Below are 18524 nucleotides of genomic sequence, written 5' to 3'. Positions count from 1 at the left end.
CTATAAAGTTTGTGTGTGTGTGTGTGTGCGCACGCATGTTTGTGCATGTTTCCGTGTGTGTGTGTGGAAAAATCTGTGTGTCTCTGTGACTTGTAGGGGCCGTCTGAATGTGCTGGCCAACGTGATCAGGAAGGAGCTGGAGCAGATCTTCTGCCAGTTTGACTCCAAGCTGGAGGCCGCAGATGAGGTATATGCCTCCTCCCCTTTTCTCCTCTCTTCTTCTCTCCCTTTCTCCTCTTCCCTTTTCTCCTCTCCTCTCCTCTCTTCTCCCCCTTTCTCTTCTCATTTTCTCCCCTTTTCTCCTCTCCCTTATCTTTTCTCTCCTCTTTTTCTCCCCCCTTTTTTTCCTCTCCTCTCTTCTCTTCTCCCCCTTTCTCCTCTCTCCTCCTCTCCCCATTTCTCCTCTCGTCTCCTCTCTTCTCTCCCCATTTCTCCTCTCGTCTCCTCTCTTCTCTTCTCCCCTTTTCTCCCCTCCTCCCCTCCCCTATCTTCCCCTCCCATTCCTTATCTTGGCAGAGCAGCAGTAGGCCAGACAGATAGTCCTCACAACAGTCCTGCTTGAGGAACTATCACACCCTCAGAGAAAGTCCCTCAGTGGTTCTGTAAGCCACTCTTTAAACAATGTGTGCTTACACCCTAAACCAATAGTTTACTGCTGCTAAACATCCAGGTCCAGCACTCAATCTTATATTGGCACTGTTGTTGTGGAGATTCCTGGCTGCTTAGAGCAAAATAGTGGATTTATACATCTCAGGCGTGTTTGCTAATCAAGGGACACTGGCAGTAGTGTTAAATTAGTCTTCATCTGTGATCGGCTGGAGCTGATTCTGACAAATGTGTTACAGGTGTGCGATGCAGTTGCATGAGGTAGCCTGAAACGGTGTGGGTTCAATTCCCAGCTGTCACCACTGTGCCCTTGAGCACTATGAAGTCTGGCCTTGCTATTAATTGACATCCGTGAGTCACTTTGGATGAAAGCAACAGACAGATAAATTAAGATAAAGACGGGACTGGTGCCGTCCTGGAGGTCATCTGTCTGCTGTTTGGCAGATGGTATCATCCAAAGATGGAGGGCTGCAAGAATTCATCGATTAATGAAATATTTTCAGCTTTACATACCCCTCTATGCCAGTAAACTGAATACATCTCCAGTATGGACAAAACAAGGCATTTGGGGATATAATCTTAGGCGTTTTGGGAATATGATCTTGGGCTCTTGCGAACGAACTGTTTTCTTAGATCTGTTTAGCCCAAAAATGGCTTATGTGAACCTATATTCAGTAGCGAGCACCTCAGACCGACACATTGGTGACAGACGCGCTGACCTCTCGATGCCCTTTGTTCTGTCCAGGGCTCTGGGGATGTGAAGTACCACCTGGGCATGTTCCACCGGCGCATCAACCGCGTCACTGACCGCAACATCACGCTCTCGCTCATGGCCAACCCGTCCCATCTGGAGGCCGTGGACCCTGTGGTGCAGGGCAAGACCAAGGCCGAGCAGTTCTACTGTGGAGACACCGAGGGCAACCGGGTACACACACACACTCTCTCACACACACACACACACACACACACACACACACACACAAAAACCACACACACACACACACACAAAAACCACACACAAAAACACACACACACACACAATCTCAGCACTCTGCAAACACTCACAGGCTCTCAATACTCTTACCAGTTACCACACACACATATACTGGACAGTCACACATACACACCTGTTACTCCCAGTCATACTGAACAATCACACGCACCTAATGTTTGGCCTTGACCTGTGCCTTTGTGTGCATCTGTACAGGTGATGTCCATCCTGCTTCACGGAGATGCAGCGTTCGCTGGTCAGGGCATCGTCTACGAGACCTTCAATCTGGGTGACCTTCCATCATACACCACACACGGCACCATCCACGTGGTTGTCAACAACCAGGTAAGACAGACACACACACACACACACACACGCACACATGCGTGCACACACACACACTCACACACACATGCGTGCACACACACACACGCGCACTCACACTGTACTCTGTTCCCATTCTCCAGGCATACCTGCTGCCTCATATATTCATAAACTAGTTATATTGCCTGTACACCATCTTAGCTGAGCTCTGAAAATCCATGAGATGTGAATGTTCTGTGTGTGTGTGATTCCAGATCGGCTTCACGACTGACCCGCGTATGGCCCGTTCGTCACCCTACCCGACGGACGTGGCACGGGTGGTGAACGCACCCATCTTCCACGTGAACGCGGACGACCCAGAGGCCGTCATGTACGTGTGCAACGTCGCCGCAGAATGGAGAGCCACCTTCCACAAGGACGTGGTCGTCGACCTGGTGAGCCAATCAGGAGCCGCGCTGCTAGAATCAGTCAGTCAATCAAAAGAGGCATTAGAAATCGTCAAATAGCTCACATCAGGTGCTGCTAGCCTGGGTCCACCAATCAGAAGTAGCTCAAGACTAGATAGGCTAGTTTGAAAGTTTTGTTGTGCTCAATTAGAGGTGATGATTGTGTTGGTATCTCATGAGTAATTAATAAGTAAGTAATAATTGTAGGGGCGGCAATGGCTCAGGAGGTAAAGGAGTTGTCCTAGCAACTAGAAGGTTGCCGTTTCGAGCCCAACTCCTTCTGACCCTGTTCAAAGTGTCCTTGAGCAAGACACTTAACCCCAATGCTCCCGATGAGCAGGTGGGCGCCTTGCATGGCAGCCTCCGTTGTGGACAACTCTCTCTGTCACACAGGAACAAAATACACTCCACATCAACATCTCTTGGTTCTCCTGTGCCGAGATGTACAACTACTCACCATTGGCTTGTACAAAGGCTATTAATTAGGCTGGCATCAAGCCTTTATGTAAATTAATTTCTGATTTGTGTGTGTGTGTGTGTGTGTGTGTGTGTGTGTGTGTGTGTGTGTGTGTCCTGTCAGGTGTCGTACCGGCGTAACGGGCACAATGAGATGGACGAGCCCATGTTCACCCAGCCCCTGATGTACAAGCAGATCAAGAAGCAGAAGCCAGTGCTGCAGAAATACGCCGAGAAGCTCATCGCCGAGGGAGTGGTCACCCGGCAGGAGTACGAGGTCAGTGGTGTGTGTGTGTGTGTGTGTTTGGGGAGTGGTGTGTGTGTGTGTGTGAAAATGTGTGTTTCGGTGCTTATCAAAGAGAGTCAGTCAAATAAAGTAAAGTGGTCACCCGGCAGGAATACGAGGTCAGTTATGTGTGTGTGTGTGTGTGTGTGTGAACGTGCCTGTGTGTGGGCAAATGTGTGTTTCAGTACTTATCAAAGAGTCAAATAAAGTAAAATGTGTGTCCTCCACACCTGAAACGGCTGACATGCTGACTTCCTGTGTGCAGGAGGAGATCGCCAAGTATGATAAGATCTGTGAGGAGGCCCACGCACGCTCCAAAGACGAGAAGATCCTCCACATCAAGCACTGGCTGGACTCACCATGGCCTGGTGAGTGTGTGTGTGTGTGTTGGTCTAAATTACAAAGGGGGTTGATTGTCTTGTAGGTATGGGTTTCTGAATGTTTGTTTTCTGAATGTGAAAGTTTGAGTAAGCGTGTTGTGACTGACTGATTTGTTGACAGTGAAATTTTGATTGTGTGTGTGTAGATTTCTTTACCCTGGACGGCCAGCCTAAGAGCATGAGCTGCCCCTCTACTGGTCTGTCCGAGGAGGAGCTCAACCACATCGGCAAGGTCGCCTCCTCTGTGCCCGTGGAGGACTTCACCATCCACGGAGGTGAGGCGAACGGCAAAAACACACACACACACACACACACACACACAAACACACACAGAGCACATACACACTAGCGCACACACACATGGCACAGTCACGCAGGTATGCACCGACACTCACATAGGTTATTTGTAGCTGCAATGAACACACACACACATATTTGGGCCAGAATACAGTAGTCACTCTTCTATGCAAACATGAAGATGACTAACACTGAGTAATGCTTGAATACAGAAATATACAGTCTATAAAAAGATAAACAATCACACTGACTCACACAAGATGAAGATACATGAACAACATAAAGATATACCTTATCTGTGGAGATTTACGTTTAGTCATTAGCTGACGCTTTTATTCTAAAGTCACGTACAAAGAAGGGAACAATCAAGGTACAGTGTGACTAGAACATGTTAGTGTAGCAATAAGTACCACTCGCAGAGAACAGAATGACCGCTCAAGCGAAGTTGGGTAAGGGGATGGAGAAGAGGGAGTCGGGTAAGGAGGAAGGTTGTGGTAAGTGCTAGATTAAGCATGTCCAGTTTTTTGTAGTGCTAGGAGAGGATGGGGTACTCTTGGGAGTTGGGTCTTCAGGAGGATTTTGAAGAGAGAGAGATCCCTGCCCTGGTAGGAACTGCTAGTGTGTTCTACCAACGGGGAACTACAGATGATGAAATGGATTATGGATTATGAGTGTATGGGTGGCAAAGCTAGGCGGCGTTTATTGGAGGAGTACAATACATACAGAAGTATAGTATATAGAGTACTTAAAAAAGATAAACAATCACACTGACTCACACACACAGCATGCTCTCATGTACAGTGGGTCCCCGTTAAGTTTGGACGGGTTCCTTCATGAATCACGATCCCCATTTTCTCAGCAGAAATGGCACAAACTGCAGTTGACACAAACAACCACAAGGTGTCACTTGGGTGCCACTACTATTTTTGATGCGACTGACTTACTGCTTCCATGACGCAGCGGGGGCACGGGAACTTCAATTGATCACGGTAGTTTAAGCTTACACTTGACAAAACATTCTAATATGAAAATGTAGATGCAATTGTTGTAAAATGGTGCAGCTCCTTTAAGAAAGCACCGTGTGCAGGGATGGAGAGAGAGAAAGCGAGAGGGGATAGGCCTATGTGTGTTAGAACTAAGCGTGTGGAAAAAGTACGTGCTGTTGAGACTGGAGCGAGTCATATTCAAAATAATGCAAAAGAAAAGCAATTATCCTCATTCATTGCAACCAAAGCATGACTGCTTGCCGACGTTCAAACGAAAAATATATCAAAGCACCTTTTGCGTTTGAATGTAGCACGAAAAAATGTTTAAACAGCTGGACAAATGATTTAGCTAATTGATTATATAACCTGTACACCAGCAATTGTTGAACATTTACCTGTACAAGTACATTGACAGTAGCTCAGCCTAACAGCATGTTGTAGGCCTACTGTAGAAATTTCACTTAAATTGCAACCGCAACATGCCTGCTTGCCAACGTTCAAACGACAACGAAAAAGATAATAAAACAACAAGAGGGTTGAGTCTGAATGACACTGAGTTTTTAGACACTGAGTTTTTGTAGTTAAGAAATATTTTCGTATAAAAAATAAATGGTCATTCTTCAATCTCCTTCACTGACGCCTATGGAAAAGGCTTAACGTCCCAAAACAACGATCAATGATCATCAAATTTCTCTCTCACATTGCTCCTCATAACCATCTATAAAAAAGTGTTTTTTCTTTTCTTTTTGAGCACATCCGAATCCCAGGACATAACGCACTGGACCTTATAATAGGCTCGAGATATAATTCCAAAGGGGGCAGATATGGGCCACTGCACTTAAAACTTAAAAAGATGAAGCTTTCCGAACTTTGAAATTGCGATCAGTGACTGGCATCGGGTGAACGAAGCTTTTCGAAGTTGAACAGGCTATTAAAAACTATTTGCGCACCTCCATGTCACAGGAGAGACTGGGCTCTCCCTTCTATGAAAAAGACGTTAGGCTATCTGCAAACTGGCCTATGATTTCATTGCTGAGTTTGCGGCAAAGCAAGAAAATGTTTTTTTTCCTGAGTCAGGATATGGCGAGTCAGTGTCATTTATTTGTCCAATGTTAGCCTATAGATACAGACCAGTACATCTTATCAATAGTTTGAATGTCGTGTGTGTTTCTGCTCATTGACAAATACCGTTCAGCACAATGATTCATGCCCAATGAATTCCCCCTGTTAAAGTGTTCGCCTTTGTTACACTATTTGGTTTCGTGATGTAGCCTATGATAAACACCATATGGCCAAATATGTGACTCAGCTAATGTTATAGGCTATACAATTGAATTTCCCCTCTTAAAGGCAAGCTGGTGTAGCTTATTAGACTAGGCTACTATTAAAATACACCGACGGTAGCCTTGGCTATGTGTAAAGTAAGCTATCGCATGATTTCATGCACGTAAGTGAAAAGGGCCTTGCATCTGTCAAGTTCGCACAGGGCCTCGCATCCCCTTGCGACGGCCCTGCAGCTCCTCCTAAGACAGCGAGGAAAAAGTTAAAATACGCGATAAACCCGGGAAAAGTTGACAGGTTTGTTTCGGTCCCGGTGATTATTTGTGAAATTGTGCAAACGACAGCCTTTTCAAGGCATTTCAAGGAAGGAGTCGTAGCATGCAAGCTCCCAAATTGACCCAGTAGCCTAAGGCATCAATACATTGTTGGGACTGGGGAGGATCATGCGTTTTTTCTCAATCACTTTGGAGGGTCATAGAAAAAATTCTTGCTGGCGAGGGAGGGTCACGTCTTTTTTGACTAACGCTCCCAAAACTCCTCCGGTAGCCCCTTAATTAAATAAATAACGAACAGTCCCTAATTGATTAATAGCCTAGGCCTACACCAGCAATTGTTGAACATTGACCTGTACAGGACATTGACAGTAGCCCAGCCTAACAAGCAAATGTTGCAACATACATCAAAAGACGCAATTAATCAGAAATAAATAATGTAATCTGCATCGCTTTATTTAACAAACTGCAAGCAACAAGAGCATTGAGTTCGCTGTAAGGCCAAACCCAAGAGCAAAGCCTATCTGTTAAGGCAGTCGATAGGCTTTATAACGAGTTGTGTGCCTGGAAAGACGATAGATGACGGCTCTGGTCATCCCATACCCTCCCCCCACTTCCTGTAGCCTACCATTATGAAGGCCTGTAGCCTAAAACGACTCGTTGCCGTTTTGTGACATTAAGCTTTTTCACGTTAAGCCCCCCTCCCCCATCCCCTTCTTTCACAAGCAGTGGGGGAGCGCGGGGCACAAAGTAACACTTTTTGGAAGACAAAGGAGGGTTCTCCGCGCTTCTGTCGTTTGGCCACAATCCGTTGCAACCAGGCCAGGACAGATATTTTAGAGAGGAGAGACGCCGGTGCAGCTCAGATGTCTTCTTAATTTTCTTTATTCTTCAGTAAAAGCTGCAGAACATTATTAAACTTTGACTAACATTTCGATGTGTCGATGTTTTTGACTAACGAACATCGAAACGTTAGTCAAAGTTTAATAATATTCTGCACCTTTTACTAAAGAATAAAGAAAATTAAGAAGACATCTGAGCTGCACCGGCGTCTCTCCTTCTCTTTTTGGCTTTGGCTAAATATTTCTAAAATCATTTGAGTTTCACTAGTCACATGTTTTAACAAGCAACACTTGTTATTGAACTAATAACAGACGTGTGTCGAAAATTGACTTTATTTTCCATACGGAGAAATAACATATGCAGAGTCTAACCAAGGTCAATCTTGCCAAAAAAGCCCTCAAACCTGAAAACACATGAGGCAAAAGTGCAAAACTAACTAAACTAACACGCGCATATTTTTGTATTGCAATCATTGTAGCCTACAGTTGTAACAGCGCGTAACAGTCGTTTTACTCCCCGGATGCGCTCATTATAAAGAACGTTTAACGTGTCCCAAAAACAGCTATCAATTAATCACCAAACGTATTATAAATAAGTATTGCCAGGAGCAACACCTTGCAAAAAATTATAACAATAGGCCTAGGCCTTTATATGGCTCTGCTCCTGCCTAGATTCGAACTCAGAACTACCTGAAAGTTGCAGACCTGTTCTGGAAATACGTGCATTAACCCACTCGACCGTCAGACAACGCTATCTGCTTCGAGTAGGCCTATTGGGTAGGACTGTAGCCTACACTGGTTGCTGTGGCACAGTCTTGAGTGACCGAATTCGTTTTTTTTGTCATATGAATGCTGTCATTTTGTTAACATTACTGTGTGATTGCTGTAGGCAAAGTCTATATTTCAACCTCGTTAGTGTAGTAAAAAAAATCAGAACTATTCACAAGGTTTCTGGACAGCATATTTATGTTCTGTTAGCAAGCGAACTTCTCATGACTACCGACAAAGTAGCCTACTGCCAGCTGACGAAGCTCTCATTTTAAAACATTACTGAGAGACAGACACTGTACAATCAAGAAATCTTGCCACTGAATCCAAAACTATGTTTAACATTATGTACAAGGCTTAGGCTACAGTGGACTAGCATGTTGCAGGGGCTGCTAAAAACACAGAGAAACGCACTGAAAACTCGGCCAATCACAGCCCTTGCTGTCGAATGCGCCGTCTGGTTCGACCGTGGAACTCCACAGCGGACTATGCTGCCCCCAAGCGGCTGCAGTTGTACTTACATTTCACCATTCACCATGATCGTGAATGAAGTGTCAATTTTTAACTGGGACCCACTGTACATGCTCATGCATATCTTATCAGTGGATATTGACATATTTACATAACATGCTTTGTACATCAACTTTTACGGTAGAACTGAATTTCATAGTGTGTGTGTGTGTGTGTGTGTGTGTGTGTGTGTGTGTGTGTGTGTGTGTGTGTGTGTGTGTGTGTGTGTGTGTGTGTGTCAGGTCTGAGCCGTGTCCTGAAGGGCCGTGGTACGATGGTGGAGAACCGCATGGTGGACTGGGCCCTTGGGGAATACATGGCCTTCGGCTCGCTGCTTAAAGAGGGCATCCACGTCCGCCTCAGTGGACAGGACGTGGAGAGAGGAACTTTCAGGTGAGAGACACACACACACACACACACACACACACACACACACACACACACACGGGGCAGCCGTGGCCCACTGGTTAGCACTCTGGACTTGTAACCGGAGGGTTGACGGTTCGAGCCCCGACCAGTGGGCCGCGGCTGAAGTGCCCTTGAGCAAGGCACCTAACCTCTCACTGCTCCCCGAGCGCCACCGTTGAAGCAGGCAGCTCACTGCGCCGGGATTAGTGTGTGCTTCACCTCACTGTGTGTTCACTGTGTGCTGTTTGTGTTTCACTAATTCACCGATTGGGTTAAATGCAGAGACCAAATTTCCCTCACGGGAAAAAAGTATATATACTTATACTTATACACACACAGACGCAGCGGACAGGACGTTGAGAGGCACTTTCAGGTGAGATCCACATACACACACACAGACACATGCATATATGTGTGTGTGTGTTCGGGCTGTCACTTTTCGAACACTCATGTCAAAAAAACATTGTAAAAAAAATTGTATATAAATCATTATAAATAACCCATGTGTATGGTATGTTCAGTTCATTGTGAATTGTAAATCTTGACCATCAGTAAATTAAGCTAATGATATGGTATGATATGAACATGTATAGGCTGATAGATTCTGAATATGTTCAAACACATCGCGTGCCATTTGAAATTCATTTGAACTTTATTTGAAAAAGTGATAGCCCTAGTGTGTGTGTATATTCTTGGCTCTACAGAATCCTGGCTATGCTCATACATAGCTGAGACTTCGCCATATACTCACCTGTACACCACAATAAGCGTGGTTAAATTCCACTTGAATCACACACGCACACACTTCTTAGCATAACTGATTGTGTGTGTGTGTGTGTGTGTGCCCTCAGCCATCGGCATCATGTTCTTCATGACCAGAATGTGGACAAGAAGACCTGCATCCCCATGAACCACATCGCCCCCAATCAGGCCCCCTACACTGTCTGCAACAGCTCCCTCTCTGAGTACGGCGTGCTGGGTCAGTATCTCACACACACACACACACACACACACACACACACACACCACCCCCAAACAGGCCCCCTACACTGTCTGCAACAGCTCCCTCTTTGAGTATGGCATGCTGAGTCAGTATCACACACACACACACACACACACACCCCATCTGCTTCCCTGTCAGATGACTATACAGTATGCTTGGTCAGTATTTACGTCTCACTCTCTCACATGTACACACATGCAACGCACGCATACTCTTCAACTGATGTGTGTGTGTGTGTGTGTGTCCGTCCGTCCCCGTCCCCATGCTGCAGGTTTCGAGCTGGGCTTTGCCATGGCCAGCCCTAACGCTCTGATCCTGTGGGAGGCCCAGTTCGGGGACTTCCACAACACGGCCCAGTGCATCATTGACCAGTTCATCAGCCCGGGTCAGGCCAAGTGGGTCCGCCAGAACGGCATTGTGCTGCTGCTGCCCCACGGCATGGAGGGCATGGTGAGTGTGTACACACAAACACACACACGTGCGCGTGCACGCATACAGAGACACATTCACACACACACACACACGCACACGCACGCATACACATTCACACACGCATACACATTCACACACGCATACACATTCACACACGCATACACACTCACACACGCATACACACACACACACGCGCGCATACACACACACACGCGCATACACACACACACGTGCGCGCGCATACACACATGCGCACACTCACGCATACGCATACACACACACACACATACGTGCGCGCGCATACACACGCACGCACGCATACACGTGCATACGCACACACGCACGTGCGCACACCAATACACACCCACACACGGACGCATCTCTCTCTCTCGTAAACTCTCGCCTCTACTCTTCACTTTTACTGTGTGCCTTTTAGCCTTCTCTGTAAACCTGGAGTCTGTGTCCACCTGCTGTCTTCATGTGTGTGTTAGAGAGAAGGTATGAGTGTGTGTACATGTATTTGTGTGTGTGAGGCCGAGCATACGTGTGTGTGCGTGTGTGTGTGTGAGAGAGAGGGAGAGAGAAGGTTTGTGTGTGTGTGTGTGTGTCTCAGACATGTAATTAGTGTGTGAGCGCTAATGTTCCTCCTCTGCCCTCAGGGTCCTGAGCACTCCTCTGCCCGCCCTGAGAGGTTCCTGCAGATGTGCAACGATGACCCTGATGTCTTCCCTGTAAGTTCACCTTTCACCTCAGTAATAGGCCCCAGGCCCACTGTCAGTAGTCTGTTTTGAGACTGAGGCCATTTGAGAAGTGGCTGTTAATTGTGAAACAATAACAGGCAAAGCCTTTGTCACCAACAGTTCCTAGGTTGTAGATTTTCAGATAGAAGAAGGTGAATTCAGTAATTGTGTGTTCGTCCCAGGGCTCTGCCTAGTTCCCCCCTAATCCAGCCTACGCAGTCTATTCAGTGTCCCACCAGTGACTGCAGAAACATGGACATTGTACAATCTACCTTGAGGCCACCGGAGGGCACTGTGGCTACAGTATATGTCTAACACTCCTTCTGTCTTCTCCTCCCTCCATCTCTCGCTCTCTCTCTATCCCTCCATCTCTCTCCAACCCTCTCTCTCTCGCTCTCTCTGCAGGCCATCTCAGGGGACTTTGCCGTCCAGCAGCTGTATGACTGCAACTGGATCGTGGTGAACTGCTCCAATCCAGGCAACTACTTCCATGTGCTGCGTCGTCAGATCCTGCTGCCCTTCCGCAAGCCTGTGAGCCACACACACACACACACACACACACACACACACACACACACACACACACACACACACACACACACACACACACACACACACACACACACACACACACACACACACACACACACACACACACACACACACACACGGGGGCAGCCGTGGCCCACTGGTTAGCACTCTGGACTTGTAACCGGAGGGTTGCCGGTTCGAGCCCCGACCAGTGGGCTGCGGCTGAAGTGCCCTTGAGCAAGGCACCTAACCCCTCACTGCTCCCCGAGCGCCGCCATTGTAGCAGGCAGCTCACTGCGCTGGGATTAGTGTGTGCTTCACCTCACTGTGTGTTCACTGTGTGCTGTTTGTGTTTCACTAATTCACTGATTGGGTTAAATGCAGAGACCAAATTTCCCTCACGGGATCAAAAAAGTATATATACTTATACTTATACTTACACACACACACACACATTCCCTACCCCATTGAACACACAGCCTGGTGCTTACCTAACCAGCCACTCTGGTCTGTACTGCCCCTCTCATACGCACCCATCCTTTTATACACATCCGTCCTGTCAACTTGCCCACACACACACACAGAGCCAGATCTACATCCTGTCAAAACTATATACACACCCACACTATGTCCGGTCAAAACTTTCCCATCAAAACTTCAAAACACACCCACACCACTTTCACAGTCATGGGTTTATGTTTACCCAACTCCACCAAATTAAGTTGTTGACAGAGCTGCAGCTCATCAAAACCTGCCTGTTCTCTAATCGCTCTGTGCGACTATCAGCTAGACATTTCCTTCCTTCCTTCCTGACCGTGGTGGAAGACACACCCATGCTACTTTCAAATGTAAAATCAGTGGGTTTCCCAGCATCCTCTCTGGGCTCCAGACCCTGGAGTGTATGAGGCCTAGGTGAGCGCCAGGTAAGGCTGTGATACTGTGCTGGCCCAGGTGAGTGCCAGGTAAGGCTGTGATGCTGCCCTGGGCCAGGACCTCTCTGCTGCTACTTGCTCTGCTGTCCGGGTAGAGACAGAGCCTTGTGTCCAGACTCTGAGTTCGTTTTGTCCATGTTTGGTGCATTTTCTGAAACAAACACGGATCTATGCTCATATGAGAAGATAACTTGGCCTGTAGACGAGCAGTTTGGAGTCTGCAGTTAACGTAGAGTTGTTCGTCACTGACTATACTCTCCTCCTTCTTCACTCTTTCAACCCGCAGCTCATCGTTTTTACCCCCAAATCTCTCCTGCGCCACCCAGAGGCCAAGTCCAGCTTTGACGACATGCTCCCAGGTTAGTCAGGTTTTACTTGTTTCATCCAGTTTGTTTATTATTTGTCTGGTTATGTATTTCGTTTCATGATCAGTGGTAAGCGTTTGATGTTATCCGTGGACATGTCTGTGTACTTATGTGACTGTGTTGGGTTACTGTAGGTGATTATTAAGGACAAGTCTTAGCAGCACCTAGACAATTGGAAAATGTGCAGAAATACCATTTGTTAGCACAACACACATCATTCTGTCATTTTCATCCTCAAATTGATGTTTCATTTCAAAACTACACCACATTCATATTCATTGAATTTAATTGAATTATTCATATTAACTTATTTACTCTTTACTTAATTACTTTTATCTCTAATATGTTACAATTGTGATGCCCAAGAGTCACAGAATTATCATAACAGCGATTACCCTGATTGTGAAACTACTTATTGCTATGGTCACCGTTTGTGTGTTTATTTGGTTTCTTAAGATATCAATAAATGTGATCATAAACACAGTGTGTGTAAGGACTTCACAGTAGTCCACAGCAGTCAGCCTTTGCATGTGTAAATCACCGTGTGTGTGTGTGTGTGTGTGTGTGTGTGTTTGTGTTTGTGTGTGTGTGTGTGTGTGCGCGCGCATGTTTTTAGGAACACACTTCCAGCGGATCATCCCAGACCAGGGTCCGGCATCCCAGAATCCTGCGGGAGTGAAGCGTCTGATCTTTTGCACAGGGAAGGTGTACTATGAGCTTGCACGCGAGCGCAAGGAGCGTGGCATGGAGGACACTGTTGCCATCACTCGCGTTGAGCAAGTAAGCGCACACACACTCACACTCACACTCAAACATTATGCAGACCACTTCTGGCACATCTTTCACCTCATACCATAAAATCTGGAATGGGAATAACCAATCCCGTCTGTACCCGGCACTTAAACAACAACATCAGTCGCACTCACATTCTCGTAGACAAATTCTACACTGTAGCATGTCACCAGACACGCGCACACACACACGCGCACACACACACACACACCAGATGTTCTGAATTACTGGCTACTGCCTTCTGTTTCACTGAGTCAGATGTTTCACTTTTCTGACAGTACTGATTCAGATCATCTCATTTGTTTTACTCGTCAAGTTTCTGACGGGGGCAGTCCTCTACTGCTACCACACCCAATAAGGCTCTCTGTCTCATACACATATACACACACACTCATACACATATATATATACACACACACACACAGAAACAGACACAGAATCAAGGCAATTGCCTCTCCCTTGTATTGCATCAGGAGTTGTGTAACTGGGTGTGTGTGTGTGCAGCTCTCTCCGTTCCCCTTTGACCTGGTGAAGGCCGAGACTGATAAGTACCCTCAGGCAGACCTGCTGTGGAGCCAGGAGGAGCACAAGAACCAGGGTTACTATGACTACGTCAAGCCCCGCATCCGTACCACCATCGACCGCAGCCGCCCCGTCTGGTGAGTCCCGGTGCTCAGCGCTGCTCTCTCTCTCGCTCATCACACCACATGATGAGCTACTCATGGCCTATTCTCTCTCTCTCTCTCTCTCTCTCTCTCTCTCTGCCTCTCTCTCTGCCTCTTTCTCTTGATCTTTCTTTGTCTGGTTCTTCTGGTTTTCATACTTTGTGTGTGTGTGTGTTCTCAGGTATGCTGGCCGTGGGCCCGCAGCAGCCCCAGCCACCGGTAACAAGAAGACCCACCTGCACGAGCTGGAGCGCTTCATGGATACCGCCTTCAACCTCAACGCCTTTGAGGGCCAGTCCTAGCCCCCCCCTCCCCTGCCCGCCTCCCCCCTGCTCCCCCCTCAGCTCTCCTCTTCAAGCCACTGCAGTACCGTCCCCCCTACCCAAATCACCCCTGCTACCAACCCTTTCAAACACAATTAATAAAAAAAAAAAATACATATACATACACATTCCGTGTTTATGTATATATACATATAACCGGCCGGATGCTCTGGAGTTCTAAGGCCCAGGGGTTCTAACCAATGGCCTTATAAACAGCCCAAAGAGCAATAACTTTGCAAAGCTGTGGCGATAAAAGATCACGGCAATCACGCCCACCCAGACAAAACACCTCACCTGTGCAAATCGACCGAAATGTCTAACTCCTTCCTGCACCATCCAAAGCACACACACTGGTCAGATCTCGGTCCCTTTTGATGCTGGGCAGCCCAGTAGCAGTACCTGGGAACAGCACTCTCAGTGTAAGTTTGGGAGAGCACTTTGAGTATCACATGTCTTAAGCATGTTTCCCTGCCACGACCCTTTAGCTTTGGAGTCTAAGATGCATTGCATTCTGGGAGTTATTTGCTTATGGCTCTGATTATGACCTCACAACCTTTTGCTCTGGATTCCTTTTCAGTTTTTTTGTTTTGTTTTTACAATAATTATTATTATTGCTATTTATGTTATAACTGTATACTTTTAAGGAGCACTGCTAGAAAAGACAAAAAAAAAAAAACATTACAGGAAAGAAAAAAAACGCAATTTTTTGCCATTTTTAGGGGGAACCCTCATCAGACGCACACTTTAGTCCTCCCACAGTGGGGCGTGGCTTATCTATGAATTGACAGGTGTTACAATGAGGAATGTATGTAACAATAAACCTTTTTTTTCCAAGTACAATATTATTTGTAAATTATTATTATTATTATTATTATTATTATTATTATTATTATTATTAAAAAAAACATGTGTCCAACTTATTTGTTTGGATATGATTGAGCCTATTTAGGAATGTGTGTGAGAGAGAGAGAGAGAGAGAAAGAAAGAGTGTGTGTGTGCCTGTGTTCGAGAGCCTCTTCTTAGCCGCGATTTATAAATGTGTGACTGTAAAATAGGGATGTCTTTGTCTTGGCTGACTCTAGTGTTTTAGCTCCTGGAATGTTGAGTGTGTCAACACCACTGTCTCCAGATCAGCTCAGGAGTGTGTGTCCGCAGCAAGGCCATCTACTTAAAGGTACTCTAAGCGATGTTGAGTAATGTCACTTCTGTTGACGTTCAAACAAAACAGAGAGCTATAGCTTGCCCCTCCCTCATGTGCAACTGAAACTCAACTAAATGTTTATTTCATCAGAGATGGGCTGGAACAGTTTGTTTCATGGTCCAAGCTGAACCAGGCTGTTTTTGGAGCCTGGGCTGAAGATGGAGACCAGGTTTTTTTTTTTTTTTTTTACAGTGTATTCAAGGGACAGGCAGTCATCATCAATGCAAATCAAACCAGCTAATAGGCTAACTGAAATAACACCATGCCAATCTCTAGGTATGGTGAAGGGTATGTGATGATGTGGGGCTATTTTAATTCCAAAGGCCAAGGGAACTTTATCAGGATGCATAGTATTCTGGATCCATGAAATAACTTGGCCTTTTAAAATAAAACTCTGCCTCCCTCTATGGGAATTTAACATAGGGGGGGGGGGGGGGGGCGTGGTGAATACTCACCCTGTATTTTAATGAAGAACATTTATTTATTTACGAAACATTATTCATTCACAAAGAAAATTTGTGTCCTTAAAGGTTGGATTTTTTCCAAAAGATTTTTTATTTCTGTTTTTAGTCAAATTAAGCATGGGGTGAATACTTTTGCAAGGCACTGTATATCCCAAAGACATCTATTGATAAATTGACTGTAGGTAGACAGAGCTATGTCTTCTGGCCTGCGGCTATACATCAGTGACAGAGATTTTAAGCCGGATCTCTGCTTGTCACGATCGACCATCGCTGCTCTCATTGCGGCACTGAGGTCTGACCATCTGACCATGTGTTTCTGTATTGACTTGCCCATGCAGCATCTTACCCGGTGGTTTCCAGGGTCTTTGATATATATTGTCAAATTCTTCAAAAATAGAAATGTTTCATATAACCGTAAAAGCAGGCTCGGACTGGTAATCGGGCCGGTGACCTCCGGGATTTTTTTTTTATGTTTCAGAAATACTACCCATCCCTGGGAACAGGCAGATTACATCTTTATAGTTGGCCATATGATGACATACTTAGGTTACCACTTCGCCAGTTAGGGCACCAAAATGGCCAGTAGCTGCACTGTGTAGCCTAAGTTTTGGGTTACAATATACAGGTAGTGGGCTGTCTGTTGATTTTAATGAGTAGGCCTAAGCCTAAAGTTACAGCATTTCTATCACAATTGACCAGACTTTGACATTTGGTCTGCTTTTAACAAAATTCTGCCTATGATGGCTCATGATGCAATACAAGGAACAATCACTGTGCCTATTGCATTCTACTGTTGCTAGCCTTAAGCCTAGCTTAGTCATTATGTTATACCACATCGCCCTCCATTAGAAGTGCAATGAGCTGCATTGAGCATAATAAACTGCATTTAGAATTCCAAATTCATATTTCTAGATATTTTGGTGAAAGTAACTCAAAAGTAATACAATAGTAGTGTAATGCCTTACAATTCAGATACATATTATAATGTAACAAATTACTTTGAAATGACAGTAATGAGTAATACATAATACGATTTTGAAGTAACTTGCCTAACACTGATGACAACCATCACTTTCTATGTATGTCTGTGTTTGTGTGTGTGTGTGTGTGGAGGGTCAATCAAATTCTATGATTGCCACTGATGTGAATGATCTCACAAATCACACAAACCAAATCAAGTTTTAAAAAAATCGCAAAAGTATCGAAATTGAGATTCTTCACTTAGTATTGGTATTGAAACACTAATGTTGGTATTGTGACAACAGGAGTTGGGGATGTGTCCCCACCAAAGCTGAGACCAAACCTACGCCCTTGTTCTGGAGTAGGCCATTCAACTAGCCCGCTTGCTTACCACGAGACTCAGGCTGCGCAGTCGGCACCCGCTTCCTTATTTGGGATTTGGGTTGCCAGGTTTTAGCCTATGACAAAACGGTTGACATTGAAACTAAGTGATCGTGTATGTGTAGGGTGTATTTCATACACAATCTGGCAACCTGAATGGATCAATGATTTTAAAAGTCATGTGAAGTTTGATGGCCATGCAAGTTACTGGAGTTTTCCGGGAGAAATAACAAAACGGGAGGGTGCTGGAAGATGACCTTGAAATACGGGAGAAACCCGGGAAAAACAGGTATGCTATACATTGCCTATTATTGTGTTGACAGGTATGCTATACATGCCTATTCATGGGTTTCATCAGGTCCCTTTCCACAGGTGTATACAATCATGCACCTTGATTATGAATGCAGACTGCATGGTGCTTGATTAATACACCTGTGTAAAGGGACCTGATGAAACCCATGAATAGGCTACCAAGCACTGTTTGACATGGGGCGTTTTTGCTTATTTAATACTTTACACTAGGTTCATTAAACGAAGACATAACAGTGAATAATTTTATCAGTTTATCCATGTATTAATTTCAACAGCAAATAGCCTACATTGGCCTGTAGGCTACTACGGCTCAAGTCCAATCCAATCCAATATTAACTGAATTTTACTTTTGTTTCCAATCCAGTTTCTGTTTTTTTCTTTATCTTGTGTGACTAATGACAAATGTAGAAAATAGCAGCAATTATCTATTTGCTGACCAGTTGAAAAAAATGAAAATTGGATTATTGAACACATTTTTTATTTGGATCAGATGGATGGAGCAAATAGAACAAAGTACTGCAAAGCGTTACACAGACCCTATTGTGCTGTTTTTTCTATAGATTACGGTGG

The 18524-nt window shown here is 45.4% G+C and overlaps 1 protein-coding gene across 5 annotated transcripts in view; it reads left to right on the top strand.

The window, feature by feature from the left end:
* ogdhb (oxoglutarate dehydrogenase b) overlaps positions 1 to 15476 on the top strand; it is a 41292-nt gene extending 25816 nt beyond the window's left edge. For all 5 annotated transcript variants that reach the window (XM_042058728.1, XM_042058731.1, XM_042058730.1 and 2 more), the window contains 16 exons: positions 97 to 187; positions 1352 to 1531; positions 1814 to 1942; positions 2176 to 2355; positions 2948 to 3100; positions 3375 to 3477; positions 3636 to 3764; positions 8688 to 8838; positions 9705 to 9832; positions 10128 to 10306; positions 10948 to 11019; positions 11434 to 11559; positions 12778 to 12850; positions 13473 to 13636; positions 14153 to 14307; positions 14495 to 15476. In XM_042058728.1, coding sequence (XP_041914662.1) covers positions 97 to 187; positions 1352 to 1531; positions 1814 to 1942; positions 2176 to 2355; positions 2948 to 3100; positions 3375 to 3477; positions 3636 to 3764; positions 8688 to 8838; positions 9705 to 9832; positions 10128 to 10306; positions 10948 to 11019; positions 11434 to 11559; positions 12778 to 12850; positions 13473 to 13636; positions 14153 to 14307; positions 14495 to 14615 — 2134 coding nt within the window. In that variant the 3' untranslated portion in view covers positions 14616 to 15476. The remainder of the gene's footprint in view (positions 1 to 96; positions 188 to 1351; positions 1532 to 1813; positions 1943 to 2175; positions 2356 to 2947; positions 3101 to 3374; positions 3478 to 3635; positions 3765 to 8687; positions 8839 to 9704; positions 9833 to 10127; positions 10307 to 10947; positions 11020 to 11433; positions 11560 to 12777; positions 12851 to 13472; positions 13637 to 14152; positions 14308 to 14494) is intronic.
* Positions 15477 to 18524: the final 3048 nt, after the last annotated feature.

The sequence above is a fragment of the Alosa sapidissima genome, chromosome 13 (genome assembly GCF_018492685.1).
Source record: "Alosa sapidissima isolate fAloSap1 chromosome 13, fAloSap1.pri, whole genome shotgun sequence".
NCBI classification, from domain to species: domain Eukaryota; kingdom Metazoa; phylum Chordata; class Actinopteri; order Clupeiformes; family Clupeidae; genus Alosa; species Alosa sapidissima.
Note: the sequence above shows the minus strand (reverse complement) of the source record. Positions and strands in the feature narration are given on the sequence as shown.